The sequence below is a fragment of the Panulirus ornatus genome, chromosome 51 (genome assembly GCF_036320965.1).
Source record: "Panulirus ornatus isolate Po-2019 chromosome 51, ASM3632096v1, whole genome shotgun sequence".
Classification (NCBI taxonomy): domain Eukaryota; kingdom Metazoa; phylum Arthropoda; class Malacostraca; order Decapoda; family Palinuridae; genus Panulirus; species Panulirus ornatus.
Window position 1 is genome coordinate 619040 of NC_092274.1, and position 15182 is coordinate 634221.

Consider the following 15182-nt stretch of genomic DNA (forward strand, 5'->3'; position numbering starts at 1 on the left):
AACACCTACAATGAGCCATGACAGTTCCCACAGACTGACCACTGAGTTCAACAGCTGTACGACCGACTCGTATATCAGATAATTAGATTACCAGGTGTTGCATGTTGCAGGCACAGGTACAACAAAGGTGTTGTTGCATATTGCAAGGGTATTGCTGGGTGAAAAAGACAACAGGGGGGGGTTGTCAAGCGAGTCAATGAGGTATTGCTGTTTATTCGCATCTGATATTTCGTCTCCACTCGGGTCACTGTGCTGCAATATTTTGCTCCACATCCGCTTGTTTTTCTGCTGTTTTGCTGTGTGTAAAAATCTGACTGCCCGAAGGTGAACCCCGAGAAATGCTACGTTATGTAGTGCACATGTCTGTATATACGTACGTGTACGTGTGTGTGTGTGTGTGTGTGTGTGTGTGTGTGTGTGTGTGCTTCCGTGTATGCGTTCACTTGCCGACCATCTTTGCGATGCTTTGACAAAGCTTAAAGATTCCCTTACGGGATGACATACACTACGTACATTGATGTGAACTGCATTTTAGGGCTGTTGAATATAGACAAGTCCCGCCCACTAGATAGGGTCGTCCCATCCCAGCAACAACATATATAGGAACAATTTATCATTCTCATTCTTCAGTGACCCAGTGAGGTCACTTTGAGAAAACCACCGCTCGTTGGCTTGGTTAATGGTTCACCTTACATCCGTTATGTCTTTACTGTGTCAATTTCTTTGTCAGTCGTGTGAGGTTAATCACCCTAGCTGGCCGGCTGGTGTAGCCTTCAGTGCCTGATGACGCCAGCCTGGGGTCTGTCGCCTTTGTCTCTTGCTTGTTGGACTATTTGTTGTGCGTGTTTGCTGGTGTGGTTGTGCTGCATTACTTAGTGCATGAAGGTTAGAGAGGCACGTCATTACGAAACGGAATAGTCATCCCGTGTGTGATGTAAGAAGCCCAAGCTGTTGCTGTCCACAGCAAACGGCACAAGGATGCGAATAGCGTCGAAGTTTGCGCTTTTATAATGGAGGATGACCAGCCTATGTAAAGGTTGGAGGGGTCCGGCCACTCTGGTAGTGCATGGGCCGCTACAGACACAAGGGCCGTGGTCGTGTTCACACCACGACAAGTCTGACCACAGAACACACGAAGGTTGGATCACTCACATAGGGCCGTACAGTGCACAGCGGAGGGGCGTGTGTGTGCTAGTGGTGCCCAGCCTCACACCTCCGTCGCCCAGGAGGGCAACTGTGACACAAGATGCCTGGGATGAATGGCCATCTCACCACCCTGGACTCACTCCCCTTCCTGAGTACGTGAACCCAACCCCTGGGTTGCGTCACACGTGAGTCAGATTGTCTTAGTGACCAAAGTCGTTGCACTGCCAGTGTTCAGCAAGGTTGGTTCCTGGCCCCACATAGTCTCGACTTTATTCTTTAAGTCGATGAATAAGGAAGACAAGAATAGATCTTAACACCTGGCGAGTTAGGGGCGACGACAATACAGTGTGTAATCGACAGGACGACCATACAGGAGCGACGTGGTCGTCTGAGGTTAGAATGTCGGCTTGATGACTGGTGAAGGGTCACACTGGTGACCAGACTCACGTGACCTATACTCATGAGGCAACGCATAGATCAGCGTGGAGAAAGACACGTTGAGTCAGTAGGGTTTAACTACCACCCACTTGAGCACGACGGTACGACCTTTTAAGCACGACGCTACGGTACGACCCTTGGGTATGACGACCTGCTCTCTGACCTGGACCTGACACTCAGTGTAGCGGTCAAGAGGGGAGAGGCGTGGGACGACCTGCTCTCTGACCTGAACCTGACAGTGTGGCGGTCAGGAGGGGAGAGGCGTGGGACTAGTATGATAGGGGGGGGGATGTGATGTTCTAAGAACCTACGAGCAGCAGCCGTCGTCCTTGGCCAGTGTCACACGGCGTGCCTTACCACGCCATCACAGAGGGCGTGGGCTTCGTTGGTCGGGCGTCCCGGCGCGGCAGATATTTTTGGACTGTCCACAGCCTTGAGGAGCAGCGTTAATGTTATGATTCGTGTCTCACGCTCACTCGCCACATGTTTAATGCTTCTCTGTCAAGTCTCTGGTAATTCTTGGCCACATTCTTGCGTACACATTGTAATGCCTCGTACGTGTACGTGTGAAAACAGTAGCTCTGGCTTTTTCCGGTGGAAGGGGAGTACTATTCCCTCGTCTCTTTCCCGTGAATCCTACAGTCTTTTGTTGATCTGTGTTCAGCGAAGTATAGATACTTCTTGAGTGCACACATATTTCCTCCCAGATCCTTTGCAAACTGTGATGTTTTTCTTTTTGTGTGTGATCCCTTTCTCTTGTATAGACTCCATAATGTTTCCTTGAACTCCTTTTTGTGTGATCCCTTTCTCTTGTATAGACTCCATAATGTTTCCTTCAACTCCTTTTTGTGTGATCCCTTTCTCTTGTATAGACTCCATATTGTTTCCTTCAACTCCTTTTTGTGTGATCCCTTTCTCTTGTATAGACTCCATAATGTTTCCTTCAACTCCTTTTTGTGTGATCCCTTTCTCTTGTATAGACTCCATAATGTTTCCTTCAACTCCTTTCGTGTTTCTCGATCACAATCTCAAGCTTGCTGTATGTTCTCAGTTATCGAGAGAACAATCACACTTGCCTCCACTGTGTTCAACTTTCTGTCATTCGCCTCCCACGAAAAAAAAAAACTCGGCCATTGTTTTCCTTCCCCGGCAACACACACACACACACACACACACACACACACGATCGAACCCTTGCATCCAGGGTTAGCCGAGCGCCTTGATCCACGCCACCAGCAGGTGGGATAATGGTTTCCAGCGATTTTAGGGCGTGGCGGGTTCAGCCTTACCCACGTGCCGCCATGTGCACGAAGTTGGCTGGAAATCTTAAAAGAAATTGTCACACATATATATACTTCGCCGGCCACACCTGCTGTCTCATACAGTCTCTCTCTCTCTCTCTCTCTCTCTCTCTCTCTCTCTCTCTCTCTCTCTCTCTCTCTCTCTCTCTCTCTCTCTCTCTCTCACACACACACCGTCCACCCAACCCCCACATAATCGCACACACACACACACACACACACACACACACACCACGCTACGGGGCCTGAGTTCGCTTGATCTATGGTCCGGTCGTCGTACCCTAGGGTCGTACCGTCGTGCTCAAGCGTCGTACAATCATTCTCGAGGTCGTACCGTCGAGCTCAAGGGTCGTACCGACCCGTCGTGCTCAAGCGTCGTACCGTCGTGCTCAGGGTTGTACCATATCGTCGTGCTCAAGCGCCGTACCGTCGTGCTTAACGATCGTACCGTCTTGCTTAACGATCGTACCGTCGTGGTGTCAGGTGTACCGGCCGTCGGCCAGGTGGTGGCGTACCTACAACTGAGCCACCACCACCACCACCTGCCACAACCGGCTCAGTGTCATGATGTGCAAGATTTCCACTGTGCCACAGTGAACACGTCAGCCACCCAGGTCCAGCAGGGAGGGGGTCGGGAATTACCCTGTGCTCTGGGCTGGGGGAACCCCACGTTAACGCAGCCTAGCCCGCCACCACCACCGTTCACCGCTCAGAAGCAATAATGCTCATCAACGCCTGTGAAATCGGGAAGAAAAGCCCTTGTGAATCTAGGAATTCCTTCTGTCACGGTCAGGCATCACACATTCTCCACCTCTTTTCACCTTGTTCTCACTTCCTGTCTTCCCCACCGCTAAATTCGAAAGCTCATCATTTCCCAACAGCCTATCTTCCCCCCGGCGTCTCAGTTTCCCAGCGAACGAGTACTCGGGGCTTACCCCAGTCCCTTTAGCATATACCTCACAACTTTGATTTAGGTCATTATTTTACCGTCAAACTCGGGGGAATTATTCATAAGCTCGTCAGACTTGTCCCATTGGTTGCTTTCTGAGCCTCAGCTACAGGAACCTAACCACTTTACAGGTGCTTATCAGTACAGTAATTTACATGCCATTCTGTAACATCTTTATTGTTATTATTATGATTATTACTGTTGTTATTATCATTATTATTATTATTATTATTATTATTATTATTATTATTATCATTATTATTATTATCATTGTTTTTTTCAGACTCAACACCCGTTATTTCATGAATGCTGTCAAAATCCCAGTCTTTTTTCGTCTTTCCTTTACATAAATTTCAACAATATACCGGAAGTGTTCTTGTATATTCAGCGACCTTCTTCTCCCTCACACACACACCAGGTGACGTCATGCACCTTGGGTCAGCGTGAGGATGGCAGCAGCAGCAGCAGCAGCAGCACAAGTCGTGACCTGAGAAAGTTCTTCCCGGAAAAGTGTGAGGCAGTTTAGGGCTACAGCGAGGCTATCATAGGTGAGGTGGCCGGTCACTTGGTTCATATGTCAACAAACCTGAACACAGATCTACTTGGTTTTTATGGCTCATCTGGTGTGATTGATGCCATCATATGACTTTCACCTTCTCTCTCTCTCTCTCTCTCTCTCTCTCTCTCTCTCTCTCTATATATATATATATATATATATATATATATATATATATATATATATATATATATATATATATATATTTTTTTTTTTTTTTCTTTTAAACTATTTGCCATTTCCCGCATTAGCGAGGTAGCGTTAAGAACAGAGGACTGGGCCTTTGAGGGAATATCCTCACCTGGCCCCTTCTCTGTTCCTTCTTTTGGAAAACTAAAAAAAAAAGAAAATGAAAGGGGAGGATTTCCAGCCCCCTCTCCCTCCCCTTTTAGTCGCCTTCTACGACACGCAGGGAATACGTGGGAAGTATTCTTTCTCCCCTATCCCCAGGGATATATATATATATATATATATATATATATATATATATATATATATATATATATATATATATATATATATATATATGACAGTGGGAGAAGTAAGTTGGTTCAGGGACACAAATTGTGTATTGTTAGGAGGGTATTGAGATAGAAATACATATTTGCAACACATAGATGTCCAGATTATCGGCTCCCTAGTTTAAATACAGAGATGGCAAGGTAGACAAGAACATGTCTGGCATATCTAATGAAAATATAGATTAGGTGATGATGTAGGTATAGACTGAGAATCTTCTTGTACCACATGACAATAATATATAAGTGAGCCATTAATCTTAGGTGGAAATGTAAATGAAGCGACAGGAAAGCGGAAAGAAGGGAAGTTAAGGAGTGAAAGTGTAGAGACCCAAACTTTCTAGTGAAAATAAATGTAAAGATGTAAATAAAGGGTGGAGGAAAGAGGAGAGGTCAGCTAAGACCTTTAATGCGTGAAAAACATTAATCAGTAATTTATTTCTGTAACCTGTAGCGTATGTATTAGACTAGCATGATTGATGGAGTCCAATATTCACGAGAATGTTGCTCGTTTATGCGGTAAACAGGATTAAACGAACCTTAACCATGATCATTCTACTCCGGTAGAACTAATGTAGATAAAGTAGATAAAAATCACGCGAGGACCTTAGTAGATCTACCAATATCCAGTTGTACCAGGACAAGCAGCTAAGCTAGTCATCTTCCAGTATCCAATGATACATTAAGCGATGAACAGCAGGGCTGTAAATCATCCACTATCCAGCAATACCATATCCAATAAAGAAAATAAGAAGCCGAACTGACCACGTCCACGGTGAACGTGCTCCTCAGACCTTCAGTTATCGGTTCACAAAAGAGAGGGGTGTAGGAGCTCGCTGCCTTGGGCAGTGCTCACGATACTTCGACAATGATTTATCGAAAAAAAAAAGAAAGAATTGGTGAGTGTTATAGCCTTCATAGAACAGTGAGGTTCAGGTCAATAACAGTGACGCTGTGTGTGACGCGTCACAACCACGCCCTACTCAATCTCCACCTTTTCTGTGACTAACGCATCACACACCTACCCCATCTTGTGGTAACACTATATATTATTCTTCACAAGTAAACATCTTTGTATTAAGATAATATAAAACAATATGTGAATACTTAACTATACTGTCACTTTGCCATTCATGTGGATACCGTAACAATATGACTAACTAGTCACTACGTGAAGGCCTGGAGTTTGTTATATATTATATATATATATATATATATATATATATATATATATATATATATATATTTTTTTTTTTTTTTTTTCTTTTATTATGCTTTGTCGCTGTCTCCCGCGTTTGCGAGGTAGCGCAAGGAAACACGAAAGAAATGGCCCAACCCACCCCCATACACATGTATATACATACACGTCCACACACGCAAATATACATACCTATACACCTCAATGTACACATATATATATACACACACAGGCATATACATATGTACACATGTACATAATTCATACTGTCTGCCTTTATTTATTCCCATCGCCTTCCCGCTTACAAGGAGCCAACCTAATCCTGCTTCCGCGTGGAGCGTAACCTCATATCAAAAGTTTCTTAAGAGGGATACCAGGGTTGCACATGATAATAATACTGACAATGTACTTGATTAATTAGATACAATGTACCACAAGCTGAAAGCATTACATGTTACAGGATACAACATGATCCTAAGTATCGGTAAACTGTAATCTATATTATCAGTATATATATATATTCGTGCTCACCTGAAACTATATAATTTTTCTCTATTTAGATTGTATATCATTGACCTTTTATATAACTAAAATGATGATAATTACGAAGGGAGTTTTTAGTTGATTTATATAAGACAATAGGAATTTCCCGGCAGTACTCACTTTGGGACTTTTAACTTTCGTTTGTGGCAACATTGATCATGTGAAATATCTTTTATTGAGAAACTTTACAATATTTTATTAGGTTCAAGTGTGTGTGTGTGTGTGTGTGATTTATTATGTACTTGTTCTGTACCTGTGATGAAGGAATTTAAGAAACTTTTTTGTTTTCAATGTTCTTTACATTTATTGTTTCCATTTTTTTATTCCACCATTCCATCAATATATATTTCTTCACTTGTTTCTGAAACAGTTCATTGGTTTTTAAATGTTGATTTCATTGTTCCTTAGATCAGAGAACTTATTGATACAGACATTGTCAAAAAGATTTAGATTCTTGAAATTTGTGATTATGTCTCTTCTTTTTTTCCATCTTGGGCAAGTGTATACTATGCTGCTGTGCTGTAAGCAAGCTTCCCTCCAGCAGGCATAGTACATGTTGCCCTTTTGTTAGTCCTCTAGCAGATGTACATGACCCTCCCTTCAAGTGGGCAGACCAGACTGGTTATTCATACTCTGATTTGGATTCTACACTGTAAACAGTATTCAGAACATGCCTTAAACCATATATTTAAAGGTAGTGATGATAATGACCAATGAATAGTTTACTTCCTTTACAGTTATATTGTTTTTTTGTTGACTGACTTCTGTTAGCTCCTAAGTCCCTTCCATATGTATAATCTCTAATTCCTCCTAGTGAGTTGACAATCATAACCTAACTAACCTTCACTGTGTTCCACCAGATCTGAGCTGAAACTCATTAGTCATGTATTTAACCAAATCTGTAGTCTTACATCTACTTGTAGGTTCTGATATTTCTGAATACCTTCTATATTGCTCTTAAGCTCAACATCATCTTTGGACATATTCAGAAATGTAATTTTAATCCTTCTGGCAAGTAATTAACAACATATACCAAAATTGGTGGCAACTCTAACACTGTACTCACTTTAACAAGATACACTTACATATGTAGTCTGTTCCCTAATGCTTAGATTTTTTCATTGCCTAAAGGAGTCTGCCACTGATGTCTACCCATTAATTGTTTTTACCAGCCTTGTGTGGGATAGGTCAAATACCTTCTGATCATCTAAGAACACCATCTTTACCTTCATTCTTTACCAAAGACTAGATGGTAAATTTTATCTGAAGAGCTTAAATATTGTTTATTAAGACCTATTGTTTACTAAAAACCCATCATATTTGTATACACCTCTTTTTAATCATCTTTTCCACTTTGACATTACCATCACTAGGAATCTGAAATAATTTTTTTTTTCATCCAGCAATGGTGTACCAAATAAAATATTTTTTTTATTGTACTCAATTGCCATCTCCCGCGTTAGCAAGGTAGCGCAAGGAAACAGATAAGGAATGGCCCAACCCACCCATATACACATGTATATACATAAATAAAACATGAAAAAACAAGTCCCAGTTTACTGTATATGTAAATGAGGCCATAGACAATTTAAGTTTCAGTGAAAAATACTCAGAATTTTGAATGTCACCATTACCATCATGGAAAAAAATCTGAATGATCAAATGCTAATCATCATCACTGTCTTCAGTTTCACATCTTCTGACAACATCAGAGATTCTCCTTTTGGCTGGAACAATACATTCAATTCTCAAAAGGTACTCAGCAAAATGAAACACAGTGTCTAAAATCTTGAAAAGTATAAATGGATTCTGATACCCTAAAAATTTATATTCTTCCATAATGTGTGGTAAAGGAAACTTCTGATGATCAGCTTTTAACTTTCTAAAGTGACTAAACAGTGTGGTTTGTATTTCCATATAACGCTTTTTAGAATATCTGATCTTCTTGTGCAGTAACCATGGTATTTCATCCAAAACTTCTGTAATAATTAATCTATTAATATTATTATCAATGCTTCCTGAGATATTTTCCATGACTAGAAACTTAGCCAAGAGTTCTACATAGCCACCATGTGGTACTGAGTACAACACAAGTGCTGGACCTTGTGGACGGAAAGCCAAGTCAACGTTTGTACAAGAATTCATTCCAGTGGTATCTCTTAAGTGCTGATGAGCCAACATATGGTCAAGAGTCATGGGAGATGTCCACAAAGATCTATAATCACAGTCTGTAACATAGTTTTCTACATCCTCACACCCTGTTACACCACTGGTGTGACAAAATTCTATACAATCTACCAACCAAGAATTGAGATACTTGAAAAGTTTATGAAAGGCATTAGAGAACTGTTTACATTGTGTGGAAGTTGGACCACAGAGCATAATCTGGTGAACATCAAAGCCATGAAGTCTTACAAAACGAGATGTACCTAAGACAATAGGTTCAATTCTCTCTACAGTTCTAATTGATTCTGCATGTATATCCCACCTATTCATGACTGGAGCAAGATTTAATTTCTTGATTAAAAAAGACCATTCTTCATTGTCAATCATATCAACTAATGAGATGCCATATCTACAGCACTGTGAAACTGCCCAGTCAGGAAAATAGACAGAGGAGAAAATGACCTGAACATCAAGTGATTTTAAAGAAGCAAAACATGAACTGATAAGCTTTTCATTAATGAAAATACCCTCAAGGAGCCCCTGATCAATGCTAGTTTCAACAACAGGACGAGATATTCCATTCTCTTTCTCCTCTTCTATATCAATTGACCATAATATAAGAGAAGCATTTTCCATTTTCAAACTCTGATTCAAGTATTTAAAGGTTCTTGTAACAACAAAACCAGATATCACTTGAGATTTCAATAATGGCAAGTTATAAATCTCTACAACAGCTAAGTGGACATTTGTCTTTAATTCACATAAAAGCTTTAAGAGTTCTTCACTGTTACTACACTGACAATAGAAATAGGTTGACAACAATTTTGCAAGATTTCTAGCAATCAGTTTGGAAAACTTGGTTTTAAAAAAGAACTCAGAAGTACTTTGAAGTATGTCTCCAAGAGCTTCAAAACTGTGAAGAGGATATACTTGTGTACCGTACTTTATCACATCTTTTTGGATACTACTTAAAACTTGTTTTCTTAGTGTTTGGGTGATTTGTACCATTTTCTTTCTTCGTACAGCCTGAGATATACATGAACTGGATGAAACATAGCTATCAAGAGAACTCAAAAGACGTCTCAATAATAAGAAAGAGATTTTACATCCATCACCCAAAAATTTTGTCTGGTCTATAACTCCACGGATGACCATATTCAAAACAGGATCACACACTTCTAATGTGGACAAAAGTTCTGTCCCATCTTGTGTAATAACAACACAACCAGCTCTCTCCATTAATACAGCTTTTCCATGGGGACCTAGACAGTCTTCCAAGACTGAGGCAAGACTTCCACACTGGATAACCACATTTGATATCCCCATTTCCTTTTTGCAATATGCCATCCTCTTCTGCAATTAAAAATTCATATTAGTATTTCCTATAAATAACATGAAATCTTGTTCTCTAATACTTTTACTAGTCAAAATTTTGTTGAAAACAATTGAATATTATGGGAAAATTTAATTCTGCTGCAGTTAATATTTTAGTAAAATTTGTTCCTTAAAGAATAAGAGGCAAAGGACTTGAAATAAGAGTATTGCACTACTTCTGATTAATTATCCAACCAAATGAGTTGATACTTGTGAAAAGGTAATCAAAGAGTCCACTCTGACACAATGCCCTTTACAGCTGTAACAGACCAGGTTCCAGGACTAGACTGCTGCACAAAATTTAGGAGGAACTAATATCTTGCGAGCCAGATCTCACTCCCCTCACTCTATTCCATTCAAAAGTTCCAACGCCTCTCAACCTTGTCTTATACCTAAAATATCTGATCTGTCCTTTCTGAAAAAACCTATAACTTCATTTCTATTATATGTATCAGTTGTTCTTTAAACATTCCAGTCACAAGAATGCAATATTCAGACATACAGCAGAGGTTCCCAGTCCCACCATTGTAGGGCTAGCAAACAGGGCAGGGACAGCTCCCTGGGGTGGAGTTATTGCCATTGTATTATTACAAATAGAATTTTACATTTCTTAACCAGGTGTCATTCTTCTGTATGGAAGTGTTTTGCTTTACAATGCTACATCTGAAATAGGTGAAATAGTTGCAGTTGAGTGAAATCTTATAAAATGTATGTGTATGTAAAGAAATTTGTACTTTATGCTATAATTCTTGAGAATCATGTCATTTATTTATGTACAACAATCAAATGACTAAAGTACATCACAAAATATCACAGAAATATAATGCATCACTTATTAACAAGAGTGATTTGCATTACTACACTTAAGTATTATTACTTCAGAACAGAAGGAAAAAATATTCAAGAGAGAAGTGCATTTCTTTATAAACTATCACTTGAAACTTCTTAACATTTTTGATGACATCTTGTGATGTAAGACCTTAACTCATTTCTCTGTAATTCAGAATCAATAAATGTAGTAGCAGTGTATGTGGCTTTTAACTGACAGATGTTAAAGTCTACATGGGGTCTAGTGAGAAAGGTAAGATTATTACAGATGTCATTGTGATACTGAACTTCTGATTTTTGTAATCTAGCAGTTTGATTTGGACACTGGGAGTTTTTTTCTTTTCATACATATTCGCCATATCCCTTATTAGCGAGGTAGTGTTAAGAACAGAGGACTGAGCCTTAGAAGGAATATCTTCATTTGGCCCCCTTCTCTGTTCCTTTTTATGGAAAATTAAAAATGAAAGGGGGATTATTACAATTGAAAACAAACTGCAATCAGTTCATTTACCTTGTAATTACCTTCTGATACCTTGTGATAATTCTATGGTTCTCTCCTCCCACACTTTGGGTTGTATCCAAACTTCCTGACTGGCCAGGCTGCAGGTCTTTAGGGCACATATTTGTACTGGATCAGACTGTGAACAGGAATTATGAACAAAATAAATTTCAAGCATCATGAGGTTCTTTGACAATGTACAACTCAATTTTAACTACGAAAGTAGAGGGGAAAAATGAGCAACAAGTTTGCAATACTTGAGATCAAACTTTAAGAATGCAGTAAACAGTAATGAAATTGGACTATATGTGGGGAAACTTTCTCCATCATGGTGTAATTTTACTTAAGTTTCCTGAAGCTAAATCGTGGTACACCGATAATGGAGATATTCCATATTGCTAGAATAAACAACAGAATAAACATATACTATAAATCTTATGTGCTTATAACTGCAGATTTAAAGGCAGTCCAAGGTCCCTGAATACTTACACAATGAAGCTTTATCTGTTGGTGGGTTTAGATTGTAAGTCATACAAAAAGGGTACGAACAGTAATAAAGTGGCTCCCCTTAACCTTCTTTCATAAAATGTATCATAATTGAATACCATCAGTTTTTTATATCAAAGGAAATGATATGTGGTCCAAGGAGAAAGAAGTGTTTATTTTTGTAATTTTCTGATAGCAGACAAGGTGACCCTGAAAATGTATTCCTACCTTTACACGGTGCACAAACCTTCTGGACAAAAGGCCTCAAAAGATAACATCACTATGTCACAAAAACCTGCAGTCAAAAAATCCAGTAATCATGTAATTTAAGAGCACTACAGAAATAACTTATGGAAATGGAGGAGAGGCATTTCAATAGATTCTTAACATTTAGCAGAAGTGAATTGGAAGGGTGCAGATTATAAGATATAAAGTACTGTAATCCTTCCATGATAAGATGATAGTAAGTATGTTTTATGAAGACCATTGATAACATGGGACTGATTAATGTAAGAGTCAGAAAAACATGTCTAGAAATCAGCAGTACTTAGGATACCTTACTTTCCCATAGCCAACAGTACCCTTAAATGTGATGTTATAGGAAAAAAAACTGCACTTGTTAAGGTCTTGAGTTTATGTTCATTTGTTAGGAGGTTTTGACAGTATATAACGTAAACAAATGCAGACCAGTGCACAAAGACAGTCGTGCAAAAATCTTCACCTTATAGCACGATGCAGCAATGCAGCAGAAGACATTCACCATGACATATTTCAATAACACTGAAAATTTGCAATCTTGTTCTTTTGGGGAAATTAATGTTTATATAATTCGGTTAATTTCTAGGCACATTTTGCATGTACTAACAGTGACTACAGGTATGGGGTCATATCTCTAGCTCGGAGGTTACTGGTACATAAATGCTTTTACTTTAGGCTATGGCCATGGGTATGGTACTATATGTCTAGTTGGGAGACTACGCGTACTCCAATTTTATTTTACTGTTGCAGCAGAGCAATTCTAGCATCATTCCTAATGAACATCATATCAACAGTCACTTTAAAGAATATTAGGTCCTTAGGCTGCCACTATACTTATTTTATAAAACAAGATATAAACAGAGGAAGCTTAATCCACTGTAACAATATGAAAAGAAATAATCCTAAATTAAGAGAAATCTAATAAAGCTAAGTTCATAACTAAATGTCATCACAGTGCTCATCTCAAATCACTTCTACTGAGTGCTGGGAGCCAATTGATATGCTTTTCTAACACTCCCTTCGTTACTTCTGAAGTGCACTTAAAACTAAATGATTACCAAAAATCCGTGCGTCAGAAATGAATATATCAACTTACTGCATTTTTCCATCTATAATGCAATATACGTTAAAGGAGAAAGGATGGTAGCGTTCCTCTCAGACGAGACCATTACACAGGTTATACACAAATTGGTGGGTTATGGGTTAATCTAGACATTCAGTCCTCTGCCAGGCTAAAAAACTTTTACTACCACAAGTTATGACACACCTGACCACACTGACCTAGCCTGACCTGACATTAACTATCCTTCAACACTTCAACGGAGGGAGGGAGGGAAAGGGAGTCTGTGCAGTACAAGAAGCGGCCAGCATACAAGGTGCACTCCTACCCTTAATCTGAATTAAGATTTCTCTCTCTCTCTCTCTCTCTCTCTCTCTCTCTCTCTCTCTCTCTCTCTCTCTCTCTCTCTCTCTCTCTCTCTCTCTCTCTCTCTCTCTCTAAAACTTCAGAACCCCCTATCAGTGATCCAGAGGCTACTCCAAGGCTGTACCCATAGCAGGAGGAACCACTTTTGAGCCTTAGGCTCCTCCTCATCAATGCTATAATCTTTTCTGTCAGACAATGATGGTACAGTCTCGCCGAAGGTGACTTCCCCAGTTGCGATGGGAGTACCTGAAAGAGGAGTTCGGTAACACCCTGCCGGACTCTGTCTTCCCATTATTACTTTTGCTGACGAAAGGGAGTAGTCTTGATGAAGGACTCAGTCATTTCCCTCCTGCTGGAAGTTGACTTTCCTTAAAAATGTAAGAGCTCATGGAAAAAAGGGTTCTAGCATTAACATAGAATAAAACACACACACACACACACACACACACACACACACACACACACTCACACACATATATATTTTTTATACTATTCGCCATTTCCTGCGTTAGCAAGGTAGCGTTAAGAACAGAGGACTGGGTCTTTGAGGGAATATCCTCACCTGGCCCCCTTCTCTGTTCCTTCTTTTGGAAAATTGAAAAAAAAAAAAGGGGGAGCATTTCCAGCCCCCGCTCCCTCCCCTTTTAGTCGCCTTCTACGACACACAGGGAATACGTGGGAAGTGTTCTTTCTCCCCTATCCACAGGGATATATATATATATATATATATATATATATATATATATATATATATATATATATATATATATATATATATATATATATATATATATATATATTCCCTGCGTGTCGTAGAAGACGACTAAAAGGGAAGGAGGGAAGGGAATTGGGGGCTGGAAATCCTCCCCTCTCGTTTTTTCTTTAATTTTCCAAAAGAAGGAACAGAGGAGGGGGTCAAGTGAGGATATTCCCTCAAAGGCTCAGTCCTTTGTTCTTAACGCTACCTGGCTAACGCGGGAAATGGCGAATAGTATATATATATATATATATATATATATATATATATATATATATATATATATATATATATATATATAGTGTTCACAAACGCACAAGGATAGGTATTTTAATTCAAGGTTGAAGTTGGACTGCACCCGCTTCACTCTGTAAACATACTGATGCCAGCCTCTGGGTGCAAGAGAATGGATCTATTTCACTCATATATACAATATCAAGTCTCAAAAGTATAATATTTTCCAAATAAGACTTTTGTTTAACTTAGGAGTAGAAAAATAAATTGATCCAATAATTATGTGCTGTGTATTGAACATAACCAATACTTAATATATATTTCTAATTGGCATGTTAGCGTTGCCAAGGCAACACCAAAACAAAGCAGACCCAGGAAGGAAATGGACCCATGCAAAATTAACGTGGTGGAATCGATCATTAAAATGTAAAGCGAATTACGTGGTTAAACCTATAGTTAGACTGTAAAACGAATAACTTGGTTGAATGAATCGTTAAAATGTAAA

General features: G+C 39.5%; 1 protein-coding gene across 5 annotated transcripts; it reads right to left on the minus strand.

Annotated features, from left to right (window-relative positions):
- Window positions 1–8192: 8192 nt before the first annotated feature.
- LOC139764785 (uncharacterized) lies at window positions 8193–13640 on the minus strand. 5 transcript variants are annotated; one of them, XM_071691665.1, is made up of 3 exons: window positions 13542–13640; window positions 11529–11655; window positions 8193–10168 (listed from the first exon to the last, which is right to left on the minus strand). In XM_071691665.1, exon 3 carries the CDS (start codon window positions 10160–10162, stop codon window positions 8315–8317), a length of 1848 nt encoding a protein of 615 aa, XP_071547766.1. In that variant the 5' UTR covers window positions 10163–10168; window positions 11529–11655; window positions 13542–13640; the 3' UTR covers window positions 8193–8314. The 5 variants fall into 5 exon arrangements, with proteins under 5 accessions (XP_071547766.1, XP_071547770.1, XP_071547765.1 ...); XM_071691669.1 differs by having other exon boundaries at window positions 13552–13623; XM_071691664.1 differs by having other exon boundaries at window positions 13357–13618.
- Window positions 13641–15182: the final 1542 nt, after the last annotated feature.

Bases quoted from the DNA above. Each gene is read 5' to 3' on its own strand.
- LOC139764785 (XM_071691665.1), bottom strand. From the start codon at position 10,162: ATGGCATATTGCAAAAAGGAAATGGGGATATCAAATGTGGTTATCCAG.